Genomic DNA, 23,391 nt, shown 5'->3' with positions numbered 1-23,391 from the left:
GATTTATGAGAAAATGCCGAAGCGTTAATCCAAGTCAATTAGTTTCTTTGTTCATTTTGGACAGCGGCAGCAGCCAAGAATTTGTTCGCTACTTAACTTTATGGCAAAGTTTGCTCGTGACTGACGAAAACTTTGACGACGACTTTGATGACCTTTGCACCAACGCGACCCTCATGGCCCAAAGGTGAATGCAAGCCGGCAGGTTAAAAGGTCAAATATGACCACAATTAGGGCCAGGTAATGCTCCAAATTTGTGGTTTTAAGTGTTATTAATGACAGATGTTGTGGGGAAGCTGGTTTAGCAAAAATGTAAAGTGTACACAGTACTACATAGAACACAAAACAAATAGACTATAAAGTAATAAAGGACTTAAAGTCTGTTTTTAAATTAGTTTGGAAATAGATCTGATAAATATTAGAGGATATATATTTCTACTTGCAATTGAAGATTTATTTCAAAAATAAAGTTTTTAGTAGAGTGTAGGCAAATAAATAAACCAAGGAAACAGGCAGATTTGATTTGAATTCTAGAACCAAAAACTGAAAGGCCTAGTTTTAAGCTCTCAAATTGTTATCGCGCATGCAAATAAATAAATGGAAGCAAATTTTATGCTTTAGACGCCTAACATATATATTTATATGTAATATGATTACAAAAAAAAAAAAAGAATCCTTGTAAAATACGTCTTTATTTATTGGAAATTTTCTGCGAGACGCACAGCTACATTCGGTCTCCCACTGCTTTCTGACACTTGATGTCTTATTTGTACCATGAACGGAATTCCCTTAAACACCGCCCTCCCACAAGAACTCAACCCTTTTTATGGGGCTCTCTCGCCTACGCCTGATTTGCCGCCATTGAATTGAATGATTTTGTTTTTCAATTTATTGGGATTTGCTCGACTCGTAGCGGCAGCCCAGGCCGAGCAAGGCTGCCCGGAAAGAGTCCTGGCATCTAAGCATATAAAGCATTTTTATTATAAAAGGACGCACGATATTATCGATGTTGATTTATTTGCCTGCTGGCCCGTTGGGCTGGGCAAATTCTTAAACGGGCTGCTGGATTAAAGCCTTTGTTTTTGCTCCTCAGTTTTTCTTGCAATTTGCTGACCAAAACACGTTTCATGCGTTTCCCTTTTTTATTCGCTTCGCACACATAAAACACATTTTCAAATGCACCAAATTGTTTTTGCACGAATTTATTTAATTAAAATGCTTTTGTTAACGCTCATAAAAGTCAACGTCACACGCAGCGACACTAAAAAATAAACACTGTCCAACCAGGTTATTGCAAACGTTGAAGATTCTAATGTAATGGGAATTTTTAAAATTGAAAGCTCATACAATAATTTATAAAACAAAAATGTTATTGGTTGTAATTTAAAACCAATAAATTATTGAGATAAATTAAGATAAGAATATTTACTAAAATTAGTTTTACTCGAAAGTTAAATAAATAAAATGTTTTGATAAAAAAATGTAAAAAAAATTGTAACAAGCAGAGTCTAATAATTTGAGCCTCAAGTCATTTTGTTGTCTAGTGCCATAATTCCTTTCAACTGAACTTTTTTTATATCATTTTCTTTTTCATTTTTTTTTTGTTTTATTATTTTAAAAATCCGCTAACCGCAGAGCTGACGACCACAAGCGGCTGACGGTTCGTTTTGGTATCTGACTGGTTATTAAAAATAAAACAAAAATAAATAAAGGGAGCAAAAAAACAGAAGACAACCAAACTTTGGCTAGAAGCAGTCGCAAAGTGTGCGGCGGCTTCTGTCCCGTGGCTGTGTGAAGGTTGAGGGAGTTGCGCTGTGAATGTGAATTCGCGGCGTCCATAAATCCCGCCAGCATTTCACATGTGTATAGGTTTTTTATTGCCATGTGTCTGTGTGTGTGTTTTAGTCGGGCCAGAAGGCAAAACGCTTGGCGCTGCTGTCTTTGCAATTGCCACGGCTGACCCCATTGGTTGGCGAAAGGGGAATATAGAAACAAGCGGGCTGAAGGGGTTCACTACGGAAGCTGGCGGCGAGCTTTGCGCTTAAGTCTAATGCGAAAAGTTGTGAATAGGCTCAGTAGGAAATCCTATTTTATGGCGTAAAGTTACTGCAGTCATAAAAACGTTGGCCAACTCTCTCATGCCAAGCGATATAGCAATCGGTGTAAGTGAATGAGAGCGAGAGACTGGGAGAGAGAGAGAGAGCGGGTAATGCATAGAGTAATATTGTTGCTTAGAAATTTGGTTTGTTTGTTTTGCTTATGTAAATATTTATATTTCTCGTAGATAAAGTCAAATAAAGAGTTAGCATAAGGGGAATAGGTTAAGTTGGCCAAAGGACTTGCAGGAAATTTTACAGCAGTGCAAAATAGAAATTCATAATTATATAACAAGAAAAATTAGCATTAGAACTGCAAACAATTTCTTGGAATTATATTTGGGAATCAAAAAGAAAGTTTCTACAAAACAAGATAATGAAAATTAATTACCCTTTTGCTTGATGGTCTGACTCTGGTCAAATTTTAATAGAAATAAGTAGAAAACAGTCTTCAACAAAATTTGCTACTTTAATCCTGACAACAATAAAAAAAAAATGGATCTGAGCTTAAGAGCATTAAGAGTGCAATACAAGTACTACAAATGGAACTATACTAGCTTATTTCGCAAGCAGTATTAGTCTTATTTATGCACAAGCAATATATTGTTATGACTTAATTACAGTTTATAAAATTTACTGGATAATTTGAGCATATAATTTAATTTTCAATTAAAAAACTGTAAAATAATGCAGACATTTATACACATTTATTTATGTGCATTTTTTCTTCAATAAATGAAATTCAATAAAATCAATTTATGGGCATTTTATGTAAATTGTGGCAAAAGCTGATACTAAACAATAAGTACAGCTTTATTGAAAATTTATAGTTTGTTTTAATGCGTTTATAAAAATAGATTATAAATTGGCCAAGAAACGGTTATTTACAATTGACGTAATATGCCAATAATTTGGTAAAAAAAAGTTTATTGCATTTGAATGCACATATTTTAATTTGCATAAACATGAGCACTGACTGATGGGCTTAAACGTTCCTCCTTCCACCAAAACCCCTAGTATCTAACCCAGTTAACAGCACACACCTCTTGCCGCATTCTGTACGCAATATTCCCCAGTGCACGAGGCTGCGTGACACGCAAATCTGACACGTAAAATAATAAGCGGAAATGTTGAAATATTCAAAGCAGATACCGCCATCTGTCGCTTCTATGTCTTCGTCTCTCCCGCCTTATCAGGTGAAGCTGCTGCCGCTTCCATTATCGCATTGACGTTAGCTGAAAGTCAAGATTTGTGCGCATTAATGGCACCGATTCAATTTTCAATATCTGCGGCACGTGACTGCCGCCCGCGCCATCGATGTCATTGAAACCTGACGTGCCCAACATGTTTAATTGCCGATAACTCACAAGACAACGAAGCACACCAAATATTTAAAGCACATCAAATTCGGCAACATTGAGTGTACGATTTAGCGATGAGTCAATTCAGTAACTTGACCAAAGTAAATACAACAAAAGCATAGTCTACATATTATATAAATAAGAATTCTAATACCGACTGATCTGTAGGCGGTAGGAAATTTTACTCAATCTTATTCCGGGGTGAACAATTTTGGATATTTCTACGTACAAGTAGAATAAAAGGAGTTCAGTACTCTTTCTTAAAGACATGAAAACTAACAGTGTAACAAGAGATCAAAAAAAAGAAAGAAAAACTTGCCATGAGATTTATCCCCACATACATTTAATTTGAGGAACTTCGATCATTCATGTCATTGTCCAATGGGTCATCTATAAGCAAAAGATATAGATAAGGAACAGGAAACTCAAAAATTACGTAAATTATACACATCACATAACACATACTCAATCGTATAGTCATAATACCCTAACCACATTGAAGTGCCAGCTAAACAGGCCAAAACACAGGCAGCCCAAAAAACACACGACGATGGGCATTTGGCAGATCATAAGTTACGCGGAGATTAATAGCCGTACTGAGTGCTTGGCACCTATCAAATTCAATCAAGGACATTCATCAATTTTCAATTTGGCATTTGAACGGAGGGCCAACGAACAGAACTCGCCGCTGAGTCCGGCACAAACTACACCAGAAAAAAATATATATACAAAAAAAAAAAAAAAATAATAATAAACTGGGATGAAAAGCGGAAGTTCGCTTTTGGTATATGCCGGCTGCGGCTTGGATGCGATTTCTTGCCAACGACAGCAGACATCAAAAGAGAGTCGCCAACCAGGTCGAAAGCAAAAGCAAAAAAAAAATGGAAGAAATATAAAAAGAAAACCCGCACAAAATATGAAAAATCGTTATTGACCGCAATGAAAAAATACAACAACAAAAGCTCTACTCACTCACACACACACACACACACACACACATACACACAGAAACTCGCACTTGAAATTGATTCAATGTCATAAATTAGATTTGAAATACTCAAAAGCATTGGCAAAACGCTCGCAAAGGCAGCCATAAAAATGTGTGAAAAATTTGTTTGTGTCGTCTGACATTTCTGCACGCTCATATGCGGCGACACTTAGAAAGATGAAGAAAGAGGGGGGGGGACGGGCACAGTTGGGGCAGGGGGAAACCAATGAAACGACACACAAAATTGCGAAAGCGCCAAAATAAAGTAAATTATATTTACGTGTACTTTGCATAGCAATTGCGATGGGTTTTCATAAACATTATTTTCTCATTCTATTTTGTGGCACATGGCGTATGCGCAACTTTTTTGTTTTGTTTGCAAATAATGTTTTTTCGGAGCGAGCGCAGGCGGACATGTCAGGCGCGCGCGTGCCTTATAAATGATGTACAATCAATTAATTTGCGGCCTGTTTACAAAGCGACTAGGCAAAAATGATGGAACTCGATGAGTGGAGCGCTGCACGGAGCAGCCGAACTAATAGCGCCAAAGCAATAGCAAACACACAATGGGAAACTGGTGTGAGGCACCACAAAAATGTTGGCGCAATTTGGCAACAGTTTTTGTGCATTTATCACACTTGAAGGCAAAGTGTTTTGGCTAATGATGCCAAAATGTTAGTTTTTAGGGTAGGACGGTCGCTGGACTAGATTTGTTTAGATTCTGATTTGAATCTGATTGGCGTGTTAAACATTTGCGTTTCAGGATAATAAATATAAAAATGGCTTTTCAATAGAAATAAGTGTAGTCTCAATATATATTTAAAATCAATAGCCAGAATTGAATATTGAATAGACAAAAGTGTAGTCAAAACTTTTTAAAGAAAGGAATTTTAATTCAACGACGAACCATTAAAATAGGTGCTCTATTTATAAATACTCATCGCATTTTCAATAAATAAATAAATAAAAAGTATACTTAGCTTGTTTATTTAAATTGTTTGCCTCTAGATCAATCTTTTACAAAGTGGAAGATATCTACCCCCAATAGAGGCACAAGGGGTTCAATGAGAGGGACATGAGTCTTATGTCCCTGATTAGAGTGATCAAAAATCTTTTCGCTGACCCGAATATACATAAATCTAGATTTAAATAATAGTAAAAATAGAGCCGTATATAATAAACATAATACAACTTTTCACTTTATGAACAGATTTTAACAATCGACAAATTAATTGATTAAATATGAGTGTTTATAATTTTTAATAATTCCTAAAATAATTTGATTTATAAGATAAATATTTCATTTAATTAATTATTTTGTGATTTATTAAAGTTGCCAAAATAGAAGTTGAAGTATTTTACACACACACATACACTCAGGGCCGAGCCTATGTATAGAAATCTAGATCTATTGGCTGCAGAACATAGGAATCCCTTTGGCAACAATCAACAAGCAATCAATCACTCAACTTGTCCACTGTTCAGTTGCCAAACAGCAGCTCTAAGCAGCAACATGTGACGACAGCTCCGTGCCCTGCGGCAGAGTACTCGCAAATGCTGAGATGTCATTGACACTTGGGTGTCACTTTAATTAGTGAGTGAATGGGAGCGAGTGTCGAGTATCGAGTATCGAGCATTGAGTACACAGCACATGGGACAGCTCTACAAAATGGGGTATCCATCATTGGCGGGAGAAGGGGCTAGCTATCAATATGATTTTAATGCCAGCAGTTGCACAAATCACAGAATCACTGCGTGAAAGTGGCTCCAATCATATCATCGGTTATGGTTGTGATTAATCATGCACACAAAACTGGGCCAGACAGTTGGCAAGTGAGTGGAGTGCGACAGGGGGGGAATGGGGTTGCGGTGAGAGAGAGCAGAAGGTGTAACAACGACCCCAGGGAGCGTTGCATGCATTTTTAATGGCTTGCGGCAGCGGCTGTTGCAGCTGTTTTGGGGCACATTTAAATAATTTCATCATAAAGTCGGGACTTCATTTTGTATGCCAAATTTTACGAGTTGAAACGTTTGACCTTTTTCCTCTGCGGGGGCGCAACAGCATCAAGAATAACAACAGCAACAGCAACACAATCAACACGTTTCGACAATCGATCGATTTCATGAGCAATCAAATGATGTCACATGCGGCAACAGCAACCAGGCAGGGTAAAAATGAAAAGGGGGAGTCAACCCTCGACCAGAAAGTTGCGGCAAGTTCAAAGTTCTTAGTCCCCGAGGCGAGTGGGTGGGTGTTGGTCTGAAATGAAGCAACTGCAAACATACAGAATGCCCAAGAACAAGGCAGCAATAAAAGAAAATCCATTTACCACTCGCCCACAGTTACTTGTGCTCTTTCTATCATTGTCACATTTCTCTCTCTCTCTCTCTCTTTCTCTTGTATAAACTTGATTGGTAAAAAAAGGACAAGGCCAAAAACAAATTTAAATTAAATTTGTGCCCGTTGAAAAACTTTCAGTTCTCACTCTTTTCAAGTATTCTGCATCCATCAATATTTTCACCAGCTAAATAAATACGCAAATAATTTCAAAAAGTTTCAAATGCCAAACAAATTATCAACATCAAAATATAAAAATTAAATATTTTACCATGGAATAATACTCTAACAATGATATCCATTTATAGCACTTATTGAAATCAAATGCATTTAGGCAGTAGAAAGCAAATTTAAAGTTAAACTTGAAATAATTAAATTTAAATTAATAAAATTCAATAAAAGGACCTCGTACCAGCCAAATAAATAAATATTTAAAATATAGAAAGATCGCCAAAAAAAACAACAATAAATTTATATTAATATAATATACAAATAATAAACATAATATACAAATTATATATAATTGTATAAATATGTCGTTCTCAGAATGTTTCAAATGAATAAATCAATCTTATATATACAAAATACTTTCCAGTTTCTTTTTGAATTTGTGGCGTAAGACACAATAAAGAAGAGTCATAAGAAATGGAACATTATTTGGGTATGAATCAATTAGGCGCCAAATATTCCAACTAATTCTTCAATTTCTTTAATATAACATTCATATTTTCAAACAGTTTTCAACAGCAAAAATCATTGTTCTCCCGAATATTTAGTTGATTATGTTTTGATACTCTGACAAGTAGATGCTAAAGTGTACAAATAATTCGTTGCACAGTTGGCCGCATGATAAACTAATCATATCGTATTCATGAGCAGAACACAACAGAAAAGTCAGCGCACGCCTTGGCAACTGGTCTTCCTGTTGGAGGAGCAGTTAAATAAGTCGCTTTTACTTGGTGTTGTGCCTGGTAAAAGTTAACAAGAACACGTAGTAAAGATTTTGCCGTTTAGGTTTTAATGCGATTAGAGTGGCAGAGAACAGAAGTAGCAACAGCAGCAACAGGAGCAGCAGCTATCGAGCCAAAGAACAGACTCTCAGCTAGAGCCACAGCCAAAGGCAATGTCAGGGCTAGAATCTTTTTGGGTCTGTGATTTATGGCCAGCTACATTCAATGCTGTGTGTAGCTTCTGAAGGGATGGCCGGGCCAAGTTGTTGCCGTGGCCATATTTAACTTAAAAAATTTATCAATTGGATTTGCAAACTGCTTTGTCATAAGTTCTGCGGCCTTTTGATACCCGAAAAACCCAACGAGACGAAAGCAACTCGCAAGTTTTCTGATTAAGCTCAGGTCAAGGCAACTTGACTTGCCTTTGAAAAGCTGTGACTATCAGGGCACGTGCCGGTATTTTGTATTTGATTTACTGTTGAGAGCTCAGATTCCGTGCAGAAGGCAGCAGTTTTGTGGTGGAGGCTAAGCGCCTGGGAATCTAGTTTCCAGGCTTGACTAAAGATTTGGTTTGTTGTAGTGTATATCTGAAAATATTCAATCTGCAGAAAGAAGTGCCAGAAATACATAGACAACACTCTTAATTTAATCAGTTAATAAATTTTGATTTCAAATAGTTTTCTGTTTTCCCGGTAGACTACTTATTTGATTGCTTCATTGAATTAAATATGGCATGTTGAGAATTACTATACAAAATGTGAATTCTATTAATGAGCAGCTGCGACTGGCGTGCATAATTATGCTTGATAATCCTATAAAAATGAAGGTACAGATTGATTTTTACAGGTACGTCGCGTTTCTTTTTTGTATGCAATAATATTTTTAATGATTTCAATTAAGCTGAATTACTTAACTTTTATGCATTGCAATTCCCGGTTAAATACTACAACAACATAACAAGAGCAACAACAACGACGTGACTTTTGTGCAACTGTCAACGTTTTTTCTTTTTTTTTTCAATTCTTTTTATTTTTTGCTGTAGCGCTAAATATTTTAATTAAAGAAATAATTACATTTAATGTATGGACGCAGGGCCATACACGTGGCCACGCCCGCAACAATACCCTGGCAAAAAGAGTTACTGAGTTTTGTCGGTGTACATTATTATTAGTTAATATATATATAACTAGAGTACTTTAAGGTAATACTTCTGCAACTGCTTGATGTTAATAAAAATTGTAAATCAATTTACTTTGGCTGGTACTTAAAAAGAAAAAACAACTTTGAAACTATTCCAAGCCGATCTTATTATCTGATTTTTTTAATAATAAATTTTATATTCTTTAATATATTTGCAGGGTATTTAATAATTTATAGTCAGACTGCTTTTTAAATAAATTTTTACAGCCGATTTTCGATATATACTTTTTTTTTGTGTTTTTGTAAAACTTCATTAAGCGAATTTATTGCGAGGCAGGCGGCGAAAATGCAATTTAAATGCAAAAAAAAAGAAGTGAAACAAATACGCATGTTTGTATGACGCTGTGTAAGCACACATAATGTGTGTGTGTGTGTGTGTGTGTGTGTGTTAAATGAAATGCGCACCTACGAAATTTTCGCTTGTTTAATTATTTCAATTAAGGCAACATTTTTATTATAAGTGCGTTTGCACTAAGTATATCTGTCTTTATTGGTTTAAGCCTCAGAGCATATAGACATTTTAAAATTTATTAAAAAATTTTATAATTACACGTACCCGTCATTTACATAAGTTTACATAAGAAAACAAGAAAATTTAATTATTTTTTTGCAGTTGTCAAGCAAATAAAATGTAATTTAAAAGAGCGCGTAAATAAAAGTTAATTTGGAATTTTTAACAAAAAATAATATATAATTAACTACTACCAAATAAATATGCCCGTAGCTGAGGCTGGTCTATTCCTCAATTAACTAATTAATGGACACATTCGTCTATAATTATCTCAGCCTTATTATCCTGCAGCATTTTTTTTTTGTGCTTCAATACCTGAGACAACATTTCTATAGATTTTCCTGGACTCCCCGTTGCTCTACGGCACAATTTATAAAATGTTGTTCCTGTATATTAAGAAATTCCTAGAATTTGTCTAGGGCGCTCAATGCTTATTTTATTTTTATTTTCTTAAATACCATTTACTATACAATGGAAAAACAATATGCGTGAATTTTTACTAGCTCTACCTGCTATTTTTTATTCTGAAATTTGAGTCTACAATATCTCAGATATTTCTGTGCTGTTTTTGTTTTTTTAGCCCCTCTCAAACATTTAATAAGAACGCATTAAGATGCGACACATTTGCAGTCAAGTCAACAAATTGCCGACAGCAAATCTTGCGTGCTGCGTCCTGTGTCCCGTGTCCTGTGTCTTTAACAATAATTCATCTCAGACCTCTTCGTTGCTCGCACTTTTTACCAACCTGGCGACGTGAGCGCTTTAATCTTGTTTAAAAATGCGCAGCTGTAACAACAACAGCAACTGGGTGGGCGCAGGGAAAGTTGCGTGACTGCGCGTAAAGGACGAAACACACACACACACACACATACACACACACACATAAAAGAAAGAATAACACACACATACACAGAGACCTGGAGCTGCGGGAATGTGAAAACGGGAAGCGTTGCCTGCATTTAGGCGAGCTGCCTTGTCAAATCTGCGCTGTGAGCATTCTAATGAGAAGTGCTTGCCAGTTTCCTTAACTTTCCTTGGCTTACAAGGACAGCAACAACAACAACAAGAGCAACAACAACGACAACAACGCCAAGAACAAAGTGCCGTTATCACAGCCACATAATCAAAGGACGTGGGGTGTGGCTGGTACTCGTCTTCAACTTGCCTTTCGCTGCCTTTTCAGGGCATCGCAACGTCTGTGCTGCTGCCCTTTATTCTCTGGTATATTTTTTTATGCACGATATATAATTTCATATTTTTTAAGATAATTATGTCGATAAGTCGGAAAAGGTAACGCACGGCGCTTAAATAAAAAACAGGCGAACGGCTGCCTTTCTGTAGGGCATAAAAATAAAAATAATAAAGGAGGCAACATAAAAAAATAGGCAGAGGCTAAGAACATCATTATAATACGCTGCCTCGGCAAAATAGAAAACTCAGAGTATACAGAGCTGGGCGAGTGCTAAGCGAATAGTTTACTTACATACTATATAAAGTGTATGTATTTATTACACTAGGCAACATAATTCAACTTTAATTATATTTGCCAAAACTGTCATTGGATTTCAAAAGCCTTTTCATCAATTTAAATAACTGAATTGTTAAAGAAATATTATAATTAACAAAAATATAGAATAAATAGAAAATTTTTTCAGCAGCTTATGGCACAAAATATTTTTAAAAAATGTATTTTTTTTCCTTTAAATTATAAAACAAGCGTGAGATTTGAACTCCTTGATCCTTGATTTTCCGGATAAATTAATGCGTATGACAAAGATATTTAAATACTTATAAAAATAGCCTATTCGTAATCATGTTAGACTTGAAATCTCTTACAAATGTAAAACAAATTCGATTAAGGTATTCATATGTACATAAATGCATAACTCTTACACAAAACTAACTAAAAAGGTGCCTTTTCTACATTATTCTGCTAATTCACTCACCCAGCCATAGAAACGATGTTGACAAATTCCCGGCCCTTCTCTGTAGCCATGGGGGGCATATCATCACATTCGTAAGCCTCTCATTCAAATATAAAGAGCTGCATATGTGAGTGCTCGCAATGGCACCCAGTTGCATGTTTGCCAACACTCAGCAGTCCCCTTTGCAAGCCGTTTCTTCTTCTTTGGTGTAATAACTTAAAATCCCATAATAAAGCTACTTACTGGCTGCCAACTTGGTTGCAGGGTTTGCTTTACTCTTTTTTCCCTCCACACACTCTTCTTTCATCTAACAATAACTATTTTTCTTTGGATTTGACTGTGGCTCGAATTGACTGCAAGACTTGCCAAGCCTTTCGCCACAAATGTGCAAGTCAAGTCAAGTGCATACGTCACCGGTTCCATTCATACATACACGAGCCCTCATCCCCTACCCGACATCATGCACAACCATCGAAGATTTCTAAGTGCATGGCATACATATTTTCTTATGCTTTTGATTTTTTATACACTTTGCGCGGGGTTATTATAGTTGTTTGGCGAAGTATGCAGACATAAAGCAAAAGACATAAAGATAAATATGGAACACATCCAGAAATTAATTTCTGCGAAGCAATTACTCACATAGCCGCCTTCAAGAGGAAGTCTTTTTGGAATTTTAATATATATCCTCTTTATAAACATTTATTGGAAGAATCGACCAAGTTAGTTCGGAAACCTTTTATTTCGAACTTTTACTTGCACCATAGCTCCAAGCTTTTAACTTTATGGCAGACTCTTATCAAATTTAATAAGATGTATTATATTAGTTTAATAAAATTAAATAAGTGTATTAAATCTTCGATTATTCTATATCTTATGTTTTCCCCCTTTTTTCTCCTTCTCTATTTAGTTATTTTTTAGACTGTGAGCTACTGGATTAAGATTGCATTTTTTTCCCAGCATAGTTTTCTCTTTTTTTATCAAATTTTTTTTTTAACTTTTTTTTGTGTTATCTCGTCGTCGCCAGGTGAAGAGTCGTTTAGATCTATGCGCACATACGCACACACTCGCCCACACACGCCAACACACACATGCACTCATATAAACGGTTGCTAAAAATATTTTCCTGTTCAAATAGAAATATTTCCCCATTGAAATTGGAAACGTTTTTGCCATTGTGTGGCTCGACCGGATGTTGTACAGTTATTGGAATGTCTTTGCAGTCCCGCCGACTTCCTCCCCCAATTCTCCATAAATACTAACCGACTATAACAATGGACTATGACTATTAGTTGGCATTTTTCTAGTATTTTTCGTAGTTATTTATGTTGTTGTTGTTGTTGTCCGGCTGCCATCGACAGGAAATGGTAAACTTATTTCTCTTATTAATTTCTGTTGCCAATTTGTAAAGCAGCAGCCGTCCCAAAATGTTTTCCAGATAAATCAGTTCAGCATTTGTTGCGTTTTGTCTACTTCAACCGAGTATCACCCACTCGTCCCCGCATTTCTCAACTGCATTGCTGTGTTGTGCAATTACTCGCATAGTTTCATAGCTAAGAAGCCAGCCTGGAAATGCTTCTAACTAAATTAACCTGCAAAACGCACAGTCGCAAAGTATTCCAATCGTTTAGTGTCCTGGCAGGAAACTCTTACGAAAAGCTGTTCATGCTTGTCGTTGCATTGCATTCATAACTAAAGCACATTAAAGGTATTTCTCTTGCTGCTCAATCTGTTCGGCATGCGAATCACAAACAAATTCCTCTGAGAAATTAAGTACAGAAAATATTCAACAATTATTCATTACAATTTAAATTGTCATATTTAAAGCATAATTATGTTGCTTATTGACGTGCATAAAACATAAAATTTGTCAAGAACTGACGAAGAAAAAAAGATTTAAAAATAAGGAGAATATTCTAATTAGGGCTTCAAACGAATGCCAAGACCGAATCAGTAGTTGTATCAGTATTGAGGGAAAATCAGTTCAAAAGCAATTTAAACTTGGGCACCCGCTATTGGATTTATCTAACCATGTTATATTATATATATTTTGGATGTAGAAATCAGGATCACAATTTGAACATCATGGCAGGAAATCACGTCGAACCTTTTTCTAGGGGCTTTGCCATCGTGATCTAGTATAGTTCGGAGTTAAGCTCTACACACAACCGTTGACACTATATTCAAACCGAAAAAAGGTTTTTTTTTTTATAATTAAAACCCAAACAAAAATGTAAGATATTACAAAAAAAATATCACACAAATAAATATATTAGTACATACTTTGCAACAGCAATAGCAATCGCATTCAATTAAAAGCTTGTAATGCAATTCTGAGTGGCAATTGATGGCTGCAGTGTGGATCTGTTTATATGATATAAACTATACTAGACACACCCGCATTGAGCGAACTAAGTCAATTAAAACACGATTGGCGGCTAATTCAATGCACGGCCGCGAATTCGTCCGTTGGTTTTGGGCCAAAAATATTTCAGCTGCTAACCGAATGGCAACCAAAATATTTCATGTCACTTAAATTAGTAAATTTTGTGCATAAATGCAAAAATAAATGTACGACTGCGGTTTAATGTTCGCGATTGCAAAAACCAGACTCTATTCGATTGCCCTCATAATTATTATTCCGTTTTTCATTATTTAATTTGTTGCTGTTGCCTCAGTTTTAGCTTTGGCATCGGCTCATTTAGAATGTGGCAATATTTCTAATTAAAGGTTGCAAACGAAATCAAAACAACCGCGAGACTGTTACGCAGCAGGACAACCAACCAATTTATATGCGTCTGTGCGTGTGTGTGCACGTGTGTGCACGAGTGTGCGTGTGCAGTTAAGTATGCTATGATTTATGCATCGCTGCTAAATGTTGGTGAGGTTTTTGCGTTGATTTTGTGCAATTGGTTCGAGCCGCGCTGCGCTGCGCTGCGGTTCTGCCAGTGCGGCCAATGTCAACTATTTCACATTCAAATTGCATATTCCATGCACGCATAATTTAAGCTATTGAGCATGCAATGCACATCTTCCCACCCACCCACACAACTAGCCCTACGCGGTACGTGTTTTTGTGTTGAAAGCAAAATGCATAATAAACGTGCAGAAAGTATGCTACAAAAAATTATTCGCCACATGTAAACAATCCAAAGGGAGAAAACCTGACTTTATGAGAGGCTTTCAAACAAAAAATTGCAATCGGCAAAATGGTTGATTAAAATTTTTTTAATAAAGTCAACAAATATTTAGTTACTTTTTAATGAATTAAAAATAATTTTTTATATATTTCGAGCATAAAGTATTGATACAAAAATACAAGAAAGTATCTTTGTAGACATTGCCCTCTTGCAGATATCTGAGAATAGTGAGGCCCGTATATGCTGAGTTTAAAGAAAACATCTTCGAAATCAGAATATTTTGCCATATAAGAACCTTCTTTTCGACCGAAATATATATACTTTATTATGTCGGATATGTCCCAACACATTTCATGAAAAAATTATAATACCCTCCACAAGGGTAACAAAAATCCTTGCTTCCTCTTTCAATAATGCACATGATAGAGCTCCGTTCTAGTAACTATAAGCCCAATAATGTATGTAACTTTCTATAGATTTTAATAACTTTAAACAGGTTACATTAATCGAGCTTTTAGTTCCTTATTTTCTTTAACTACAAAACTCATTCCACCCAAACTTAAACTTATGCCAACTGTTTTTATGAGACCTGCGATAGTATTCCGAAGCATTCCCTGAGGAACAACCTTCTTCATATTGATTTGGGTGCACGCACTATCAAAAAACATTGAAAATTCAGCATTTAATTTGAAGCAACTAGATAAATTGCAATCAGTGAATTGTTTTTAGAATGTCAACCTGTCACATTGTAATTATAGACTGCTTATCTTACAGGAAAAACAACCCTAATAGTGCTCTTCTCATTTTATCCAGGTCAGCTGCCAAATTGTGACAGTTGTGGGTTTTAACAAACGTTTCGCGTGCTCGCTAAGTGTTTGACTTCGCATTTGACCTAGTTAATAATTTAGCACAATAAATAGCTGAGATGAATGTCAGCAGCATATCGGGCGTTACATTTGACACTGAGGCTAATTTAATGGAATACCAAGACTTTGTTGGCTCTGCACGCAAAATCTGCGTGGGCCTAAAGGCTCAACACGGGCGCCGCGATTCGCATGTATCTAATATTTAAAGTGACATATCTATTTATATGCAAATGCCACGCCTCCCGGGCATACGCTATTACCTGGACTCATGTAGTAGGGGCTGGCTGTGTGCGTGCCAAAGCGCTAAAACTTTCTTTTTAGGTTAAAATCCTTCGCGCAATAAATCACAACACATACGCGATCCATACACTATAAACAAGAAGGGTGTGTGGTTATGAGGGTTGAGGGTAGTGAAAAAATAAAACTAATAAATCTAAAGCCAATTAATTGACTTAACTGCTGTCGGGTAGGCGGGGACAGGTTGTCTGTGGGCAATGTGGCCTTTGTAACCCTTTGGGGCTCACAATTTATGGCCCAAACATAAACTTGAACTCACATATAATAAATCATAACATTTTACAGATAATAGAAAGGCTTCTAGCATACATGAAATCGTGAATACGGAATCGTGTATTCTGTATCCTTAAGAGCCATTCCCAATGTATGTTTTAATCGCAGCGCTTGCGGCTTGCAATTTTAATAAACTGCTGCAAGACAGAGAAAAAACACTTTTTAGTAAAAATAAAAAAATGAAATTTTTTTACACACGCACTCACAGACACATAATTTACGCTCTGCCTGTGCCCCGCTCTTCAAGGCAGGCACATTTCTAAGCTAAGCCAACAAGCCACACACAGGATGTGCCCCTTATATCCGCCGGCGTCATATGGGAGTCTACCACAATCTAAACCAATTCAATCCAATCAAAACGAATGCTTCGACTGAGTTTCTTACTTTTTTTGTGTTGGCTGCTTTTTTTCTCTCTTTGTGCTGATTGGTAGCTGAAAGACGTTTTTTTGTTGGGCTTAAACAGTTGTTTGCATAAGGCTTAAAATTGCTGTATGGGAATACATTCAGGAATATGTATATAACTAACAATTGAGAAACAGGAATTTTTCTATAACTATGCTGCTGCATGAATTGAGTAGGCTTCTTCCCGAAAAAGAAATGTAATGAATAAAAATATTTATACAGTGAAAACTCTCTACAGCGGGCAGGAACTGTCGGAGATGTCCTGATATATAAATGATACATCCAAAAAAAAAATCGTTTCAGAGAAATATTCCACTCTAGACTTGTGTCGAACTAATGTGAGTGTCCGTTAGTAGAGTTTTTACTGTATATGCCTTTAAGGAAACCAAGCTCCCAAAACAGACTAATTTTTTCGGGTTTCTAGCGTTCTTTCTATACATAGTGCATTACCATAATCATAAAACCAGACGGTGGATGTTCGGCTATGAAAGATTTCACTGTACATACTTTCTTCGCTTGTTCTGTCTATTCGAAAAAGTAGGCAATCATTTACAAATCAATTTTTAGTACAGTTTATCCTCGTGACTTTCGTTGAGACTCAATACACTTTTAGCACACGAATAGTTCAAATCAAAGACACAATTTTCTTTTAATTCGATTTTAAAAACTTTTAAGGAAAATTTTAACAATAGTTTTTTATTATCGTTCGGATAAAGCTGCTTAGGTAAGTGGAAAGAAACACAGGCCTTAGGCCAGAGGAATAACATCCTGTGAAGCCGCCTACTGCTGGCTAGTGCAGACAGCCGACAGTGTTGCCACACCCCGTGACATGTAATGACGTCATTTACATGGTGCAACAACATTTATTACACGAATTGCAGGCGCCTGCCTTTGGCTTGGGCGTTTATATAGAAAACGCGCGGCTAATTCATAAATCAAACGTTTACTGTAGAGGAATTGCAAGGATTTTGTAAGGATGATAAAGGCTAGGATTTGCGCCAACATAAGTATTTTTCTATAAAAATCAAAGTTTATAGATGCAGCAACTGCGAACAATTTTCGATGAGTCAAGAGCTTATAGACAAATTAGTATATAGTAATTAATTTATCTCCTACAGAAAAGACAAGATGGAAGCGAAAAGTGCTTCTGCGTCGGGTAGTTTGAATAAGGCTGTAACCAACAAGGCTTTCGTAAACTTCATGAGAAGCTACAGTCAACAAAATTATGGTCTGGACGTTGTTGCCATATCTGTGCAAGGCAGCAAGGCTTGGAATAAGCTCACATACAAGCAAAAGGATAAATATCGTACACTAGACGTGGCACGAAACGCCATGTCAGAAATGCACACCGACGCCTGCTGTCCAAGGCGGCCCAAGCGCAAACCTTGCTGTCCAAAGCGGAGCAAGCGAAAACCTTGCTGTCCGCCGCCAAAGCCCAGATGTCCGGTGCGCAGGCGTAGACCCTGTTGCCGACCTAAATGCTTCAAGCCGAAGCCCAGATGCCCCAAGCGTGCGAAGCCCTGTGCCAGGCGTTCGAATCCCTGTGCCAAGCGTAGATGCCAAAAGCCGGTTGTAACTCCGTTAACAAATAGTGGTTACTTGAACTTCATGAACCTCTTTCGACGCAAATACGATCATCTAGAACCCAACGAGTTAGTTGTTAGAGGAGCCAGAGCTTGGTGTAGGATGCCTGAGTACAAAAAGGATCGATTCCGCCGTCAAGTAAACTCCTTCTAAAATATTTCTCTAAATCCTATCAAAAAGCTGCTCCCACTAGCGCCGTCTTGCGTCAACTTCGTAAGCTTCAGCCTTGGACTTGCCCGAAAACCAGCGACAACCGCCAGGCTACAGGCACTATAACGCGCCCAGTCAAAACGCCAAATATTCGATGACATCTGCATTGCTTGGGATAGTCTATTAATTCTAAATTTTATGTTCAATTTTAACTTTGTGCTGTATTAAAATAAAAATTTTAATGAAATGTCAGCCTTGTGAATCAAATCGATAGGTAGCTTGCCAATCGAATCTACAGGTGTGAAATTCTTCTGTGGGCTCGGTTGGGTTAATATCAGGGTCTTGAATCCAGGGCCTCGCCAAGCCAAACAGATTGTCGATCCAATCATTTGTGTGGAAGCCCAAGATCTTTTACGGTTGTCTATTACCATATATGCAAATAAAATCATCCCATTATCCCAGTTATATATCAAGACCTGCAAATGAAGGTCGAGGCATTTTTAAGCATTCTTAATAGCTAGTGCCCCAGCTAGTTACCTCCTGATTTTTGAGGAAATATGCGGAATAGGAGAAAGCAACTGCGCAGTCAATACTTATTGATTGCATAGAGAGAGATCTTTGAGGAAATATCTAAATGCCTTAAATGCCTGTATGTTCTAACAAAACTAATTTACTAATCAACGCGTGAGACTACTGGTATAACGCATAAGAAACAGATTAGCTTCAGATTAGCTAACAGATTGTGGGATTCAAAAAGCTTATATGAACTAAGAAAATCCTGTTTTCATTTTTACTTCAAAAACATAGTATTCGTAGACTTGTTAATCATTGTTTTAGGCAGCTAACACGCCAGTTTCACAAGTATTTTAGTAATCATTTAAAGCTTGTGAAGAAAAGAACATTTTTTTAAGTTTCTATCATTTTTCTCTTTGGTATTTTAGCCCGTAGCAAAAGTAAATTTTATATATGTGTGATTTTAAATTCATCAAGGACGAGTTTTTCATCTGAGGTGAGTGAATAATAACGAATACAAAATCAAAAGTTTTTTCAGTTTTTTCACTATTGCCAAATTGTTTATGCACTGTGATTGAGCCAACGTTTAATCCTCGCACGCGGCAACCATATTCGGTAGAGGTTTGGGTGCGAGGGGTTGGCTTTGCCGGATAATGTCGAGGCAGCCGCTCGTAAACATAAATCCAAGTGACGCTAATTGTTTGTTGCAATTACTGCTGCAGTTACGTGCAGCGGACAGACAACAGCAGTTGACAGTGCGGCAAGTTTCGGAGCGCGGGTATGAGATAAGGCTAGGTACACGGTTAAATGGGGGCCAAGTTTCAATGTGGGCTCAATGCATGCAAATTCTGTAGCAGATGTAGGGGCTGCTGCTGCAGTTGCAGCAACAGCAAACGATTACTCAAACATTGTTGCAACTGCACGTCGTTATTGTTGTTGCTGCTGTCGCTGTCGATGCTGCTCGTTGTGCGTGCTAAATGGCAACTATTCTGGCGGCTAATGATAATCACTCAACGCTTTTGCTACCAGTCTGCCATCTTTAGCTGCTTCCATCAATGCTGCTTCCTGTCAATTTATTAATCAAAAGCATAAGCGCCCTGAGAGCTGCTACGTCTATACATTTTTTTTCTTGTCACGTGATTCTAGAGCAGGTTGCTTTATTACAAAGCACTTAGCTAAGGTGGCCACCCGTAAGAGCAAAGATGATATAGTGGTGATGTCACATATATTACTAATGGGACGAATTACAGGCGCTGTTGGTTAAAATGATATAGTCAACATTGAATATGGAAGCTTCACAGCTTTCAATAAAGAATGAGACATACCTTTCAGCTCATGTCGGGCTTAAATTACACCGGATTCAAATCGTTATCAAATATACAAATATTTTTGAATGCCTAATACTCGCAATTTGTTCCACTGTACCCTGTCGAGTGGCTGTCTATTGCAGTCGCTGTAGCAACTACTGTCAAGCCCCTTCACTTGTTACATTGTGTTGGCTGTTGCTTTCAGCTTGTCAGCTGTCAGCAGTTCCATCAAACAGAGGAACAAATCCCCTGCCAGCCAGAGCATAATACTATTTATATGCCGTATAATTGGTACTCTCTCTCTCTCTCTGCCTCTCCGTCTCCCTACCTCTCCCCAAGCGCAGCTCCTGCTGCTGACTTGACCAACTAACTGCCCGAGGATGGATTTCAACTTTGCATGCAAAGTCCAGACACTCGCCAAATGGGGCGTATTATGGCCAACAAGACCACAAATGTACAGGGGAAAAGCACAGCTGGACATAAATCAGAATTAATGCATGGCCATAAGAAATCATATTAATATTTTTGGAAATGCATTTGCAACTAGCTTAGATAAATTATTATTTATATTCTTGGTTAATTATGGTGCACATATTGGCAATGTTCTATGCAAATGCAAATATCTGGACAGCTGTGGAACGTAGCCATGCTAAGTAGCATTCATGGAAATACTAAGCCTGCACGAACTAAAATTATATATAGACTGGGGAAAATTTGCATGGCAAATTGTTGCTATAATTAAAATGCTTGCTTGCAACTATGCGAGAATTTAAACTGAAACAACTTCAATTTTTAATCTACAATTCTGCCAAAGCAAAGCCTGAAAGACCGTGTTCCAGTGCATTACAATTAGAGAACTGAAAAGCGGCTTAGCTGCCCGACCTGTTGAGATGCATTTCACTTTGTTTACCTCCAGCGCAACTAAACCCTATTGTTAGTCTTGGCAAACACGGTCTATAGGTGGCTTGCAGCCTGCAAGTCAAAGCAGCCTCAACAATATTAAACAGTTCGTAAAGCTGCTTACCCCTGGGGTTCTTACTATATCTCTGGCAGTTTGCAACTGTAAAGTGATATTAATTATGGGCTTTTCTTGCTCGAGGCAACAGCACTCGAAGGAGTTGCTTCAACATGATTCTCCTTGCTGCCCCTGTACTCATCTTCGTCAGACGCAACTCTGTAGCCAGGAATACGAGTCTCATGCAGCTAGACAAACAAAATTCTTGCAATTAATGGTGAACAATGTATGCATGCGCCTTGAACTTGGTTTTGTGTACTTGCATGGACTGCATTAATATTCCTAGTGCATTTACATGTATTCAGACAATCGGACAATAATATACTACAAGCAACAGAAATTCCTTAGAATCCTAATTAATCAAAAGCATACTTTTCCTTCTCTGAATAGTCGATATGAGCGACAACAAGATATTACTAGCTCAAAAAAGCTTGCTCAGAGGACCCGTGACCAACAATGGGTTTGTGAACTTTATGCGAAGTTATGCTGCACGTTCTCGCGCCCTAGATATACCTGATGTGGTAAGAGGTGGCAAGGCATGGAACAGGCTTACACCTGCACAGCGAAACAAATATCGAAATGTCGATGCTAACGACGACACCGATTTAGACGACTCGTGTTGCCCGAAGAAAAAAAGTCCACCCATGTGCTGTCCTAAACGTAGACGTTCTTGTCCCAAGCCGTGTCCGCCAAAACCTAGATGTCCAGCGCGCAGGCGTAAGCCATGTTGCCGACCAAAATGTCCCAAGCCGAAGCCCAAATGCTGCAAGCCGGTATGCCCCAAGCCCTGTAGGAAATATAAATGCCAAAAGCCGGGTCCCGTCACAAACAACGGATACTTGAACTTTCTGCGCGTCTATCGACGCAAACATTGCGGCCTCAGTCCCAAAGAACTGGTCATGAAAGCAGCACGCGCCTGGTGTCGTTTACCTGAGTGCAAGAAGGATCGCTACAGACGGCAGGTAAGTTCTAAATACTCTCATTCACAGAGCTATTTGCTAAAAACAATTTCCCTTTTCATCAGGCCTGCAAGGTAACAACAAACTGCCGTCACAAGCGACGCCGTGTCTGCACCCAATGAGGATCATAACACCCAAATCCTTCCCATTCGCGAAAAATGTGAATATGCATGCGATTCTGCACTCAGCTACGTACCATCTTTTAAATGTGCTGCGTGTCCTAGTCCAAATCTGCGTTCCCGATCTCATTTGAAAATGTTTTAAATTATATGTCTGCTCTATTTTTATTTTACTAAATCCTTAACGCATTTTAAAAGAAACTTTATCAAGTTTTATTTTAATGGCAAGGAACGCGTTTCTATTCGATAAGGGGAACAAGGAACTTATAAAATGCGCTATTTAAATTGAATAAAAAAAATATCCTTTGCCACAAATAAAAGCCAGATAGAAGTCCAAAAAGGTAAGGCCAGCAGGACGAAATCGCAGCTAATTCCAGCCAGAAATGCAAAATTAGGTTTTCGAATAGCGTGCGGGACATCTTTCAATTGCATGTCTTGTGCTTGTATCAGGCTGAGCTTTAAAAATCTTTACCACTCCAGATTATCCATTTCACTCAAGCTGCGCCCATGCCTGATGTAAGTGTCAGACAGTCTTAAGCAACATTAGCCCAAAGCTCAATCAAGTAACAGTTTAATGTCTTTGCGAGACTCATATTAATAATTTTCGGGGGAGAGGCTGGCACATTGGCTGGCGCAACTATTGCGTGAGTGTCAAAGCTTAGATACATTTGTATCTCATGGCAGGCAGGCAGGTAGCACGCGTAGCTACTTATGCATTTGTGCAGGCTTGTGGGCCAAATTCAATTTATTATTCCACCATATGAGCTTTCGCACTTAACTTGCATGAATATATAATGAGCTGTACGGGGAAAATGGTAGACGCGCAAAGCAGTGGGAAAGCTGCAGGATTGGGCAGGGCGAGTGTGGGGTGCATTTCACGCAACGCTCTTCGTTGCGTGTTCGAGCCTGCTGTGAGACAACGAAATTGAATTATTAATAACACGCAGCGCGACTGAAACAATCTATAAATATACATGTGGCATGTGGTTGGCGGTGGTAAAAAAAAGCCAAAAAAAAAAAAAACAGAAAGCATGAAGCATGAAGAAAGCAAGTGAAAAGGCGACAACCTTGAGACACTTGGCCAACAAAACTAATCGTGCCACTTATGACCATAATTTGTCAATTTTCTAAACAATTCCCCAAAGTCGCATAAACTGTCGTCCGTGTCTCTTTTGGCTTTTGGCACCCATTACGCTTATTTCTCGCCCGCTTCTTCGGCTTCTCTGGCCGCTTTGCCTTTTATGAAAGGGACGCTGTGAAAAATGAAAGTGAACCCAAATTGCCAACAATGTCGTTTGACTGACTGACTGACTGACAGACGAGTCTGACGAGCTGACTGACTCGACTCTACTGTGTGTCTACATACCCCTTGGACAGTTTCGCTAACCCCACATCTTTGC

At 37.8% G+C, this 23,391-nt stretch overlaps 2 protein-coding genes across 3 annotated transcripts; both read left to right on the top strand.

Annotated features, from left to right (window-relative positions):
* Positions 1-16,979: 16,979 nt before the first annotated feature.
* Positions 16,980-18,309, top strand: LOC115759108. 2 transcript variants are annotated; one of them, XM_030699947.1, is made up of 4 exons: positions 16,986-17,068; positions 17,297-17,410; positions 17,463-18,066; positions 18,122-18,309. In XM_030699947.1, exons 2-4 carry the CDS (start codon positions 17,382-17,384, stop codon positions 18,143-18,145), a joined length of 657 nt encoding a protein of 218 aa, XP_030555807.1. In that variant the 5' UTR covers positions 16,986-17,068; positions 17,297-17,381; the 3' UTR covers positions 18,146-18,309. The 2 variants fall into 2 exon arrangements, with proteins under 2 accessions (XP_030555808.1, XP_030555807.1); XM_030699948.1 differs by lacking the exon at positions 17,297-17,410 and having other exon boundaries at positions 16,980-17,068; positions 18,122-18,308.
* Positions 18,310-18,959: 650 nt separating this feature from the next.
* Positions 18,960-22,192, top strand: LOC115759005 (protamine-like protein 99C). The gene is made up of 3 exons (XM_030699812.1): positions 18,960-19,087; positions 21,304-21,875; positions 21,938-22,192. The coding sequence occupies exons 2-3, from the start codon at positions 21,309-21,311 to the stop codon at positions 21,992-21,994; spliced, it is 624 nt and encodes a 207-aa protein (XP_030555672.1). The 5' UTR covers positions 18,960-19,087; positions 21,304-21,308; the 3' UTR covers positions 21,995-22,192.
* Positions 22,193-23,391: the final 1,199 nt, after the last annotated feature.

This window comes from Drosophila novamexicana, unplaced genomic scaffold (assembly GCF_003285875.2).
Source record: "Drosophila novamexicana strain 15010-1031.04,08,12 unplaced genomic scaffold, DnovRS2.1 tig00000193-arrow-pilon, whole genome shotgun sequence".
NCBI lineage: Eukaryota > Metazoa > Arthropoda > Insecta > Diptera > Drosophilidae > Drosophila > Drosophila novamexicana.
The sequence above is the reverse complement of the archived record's forward strand: the minus strand, read 5'-3'. Positions and strand labels throughout refer to the sequence as shown.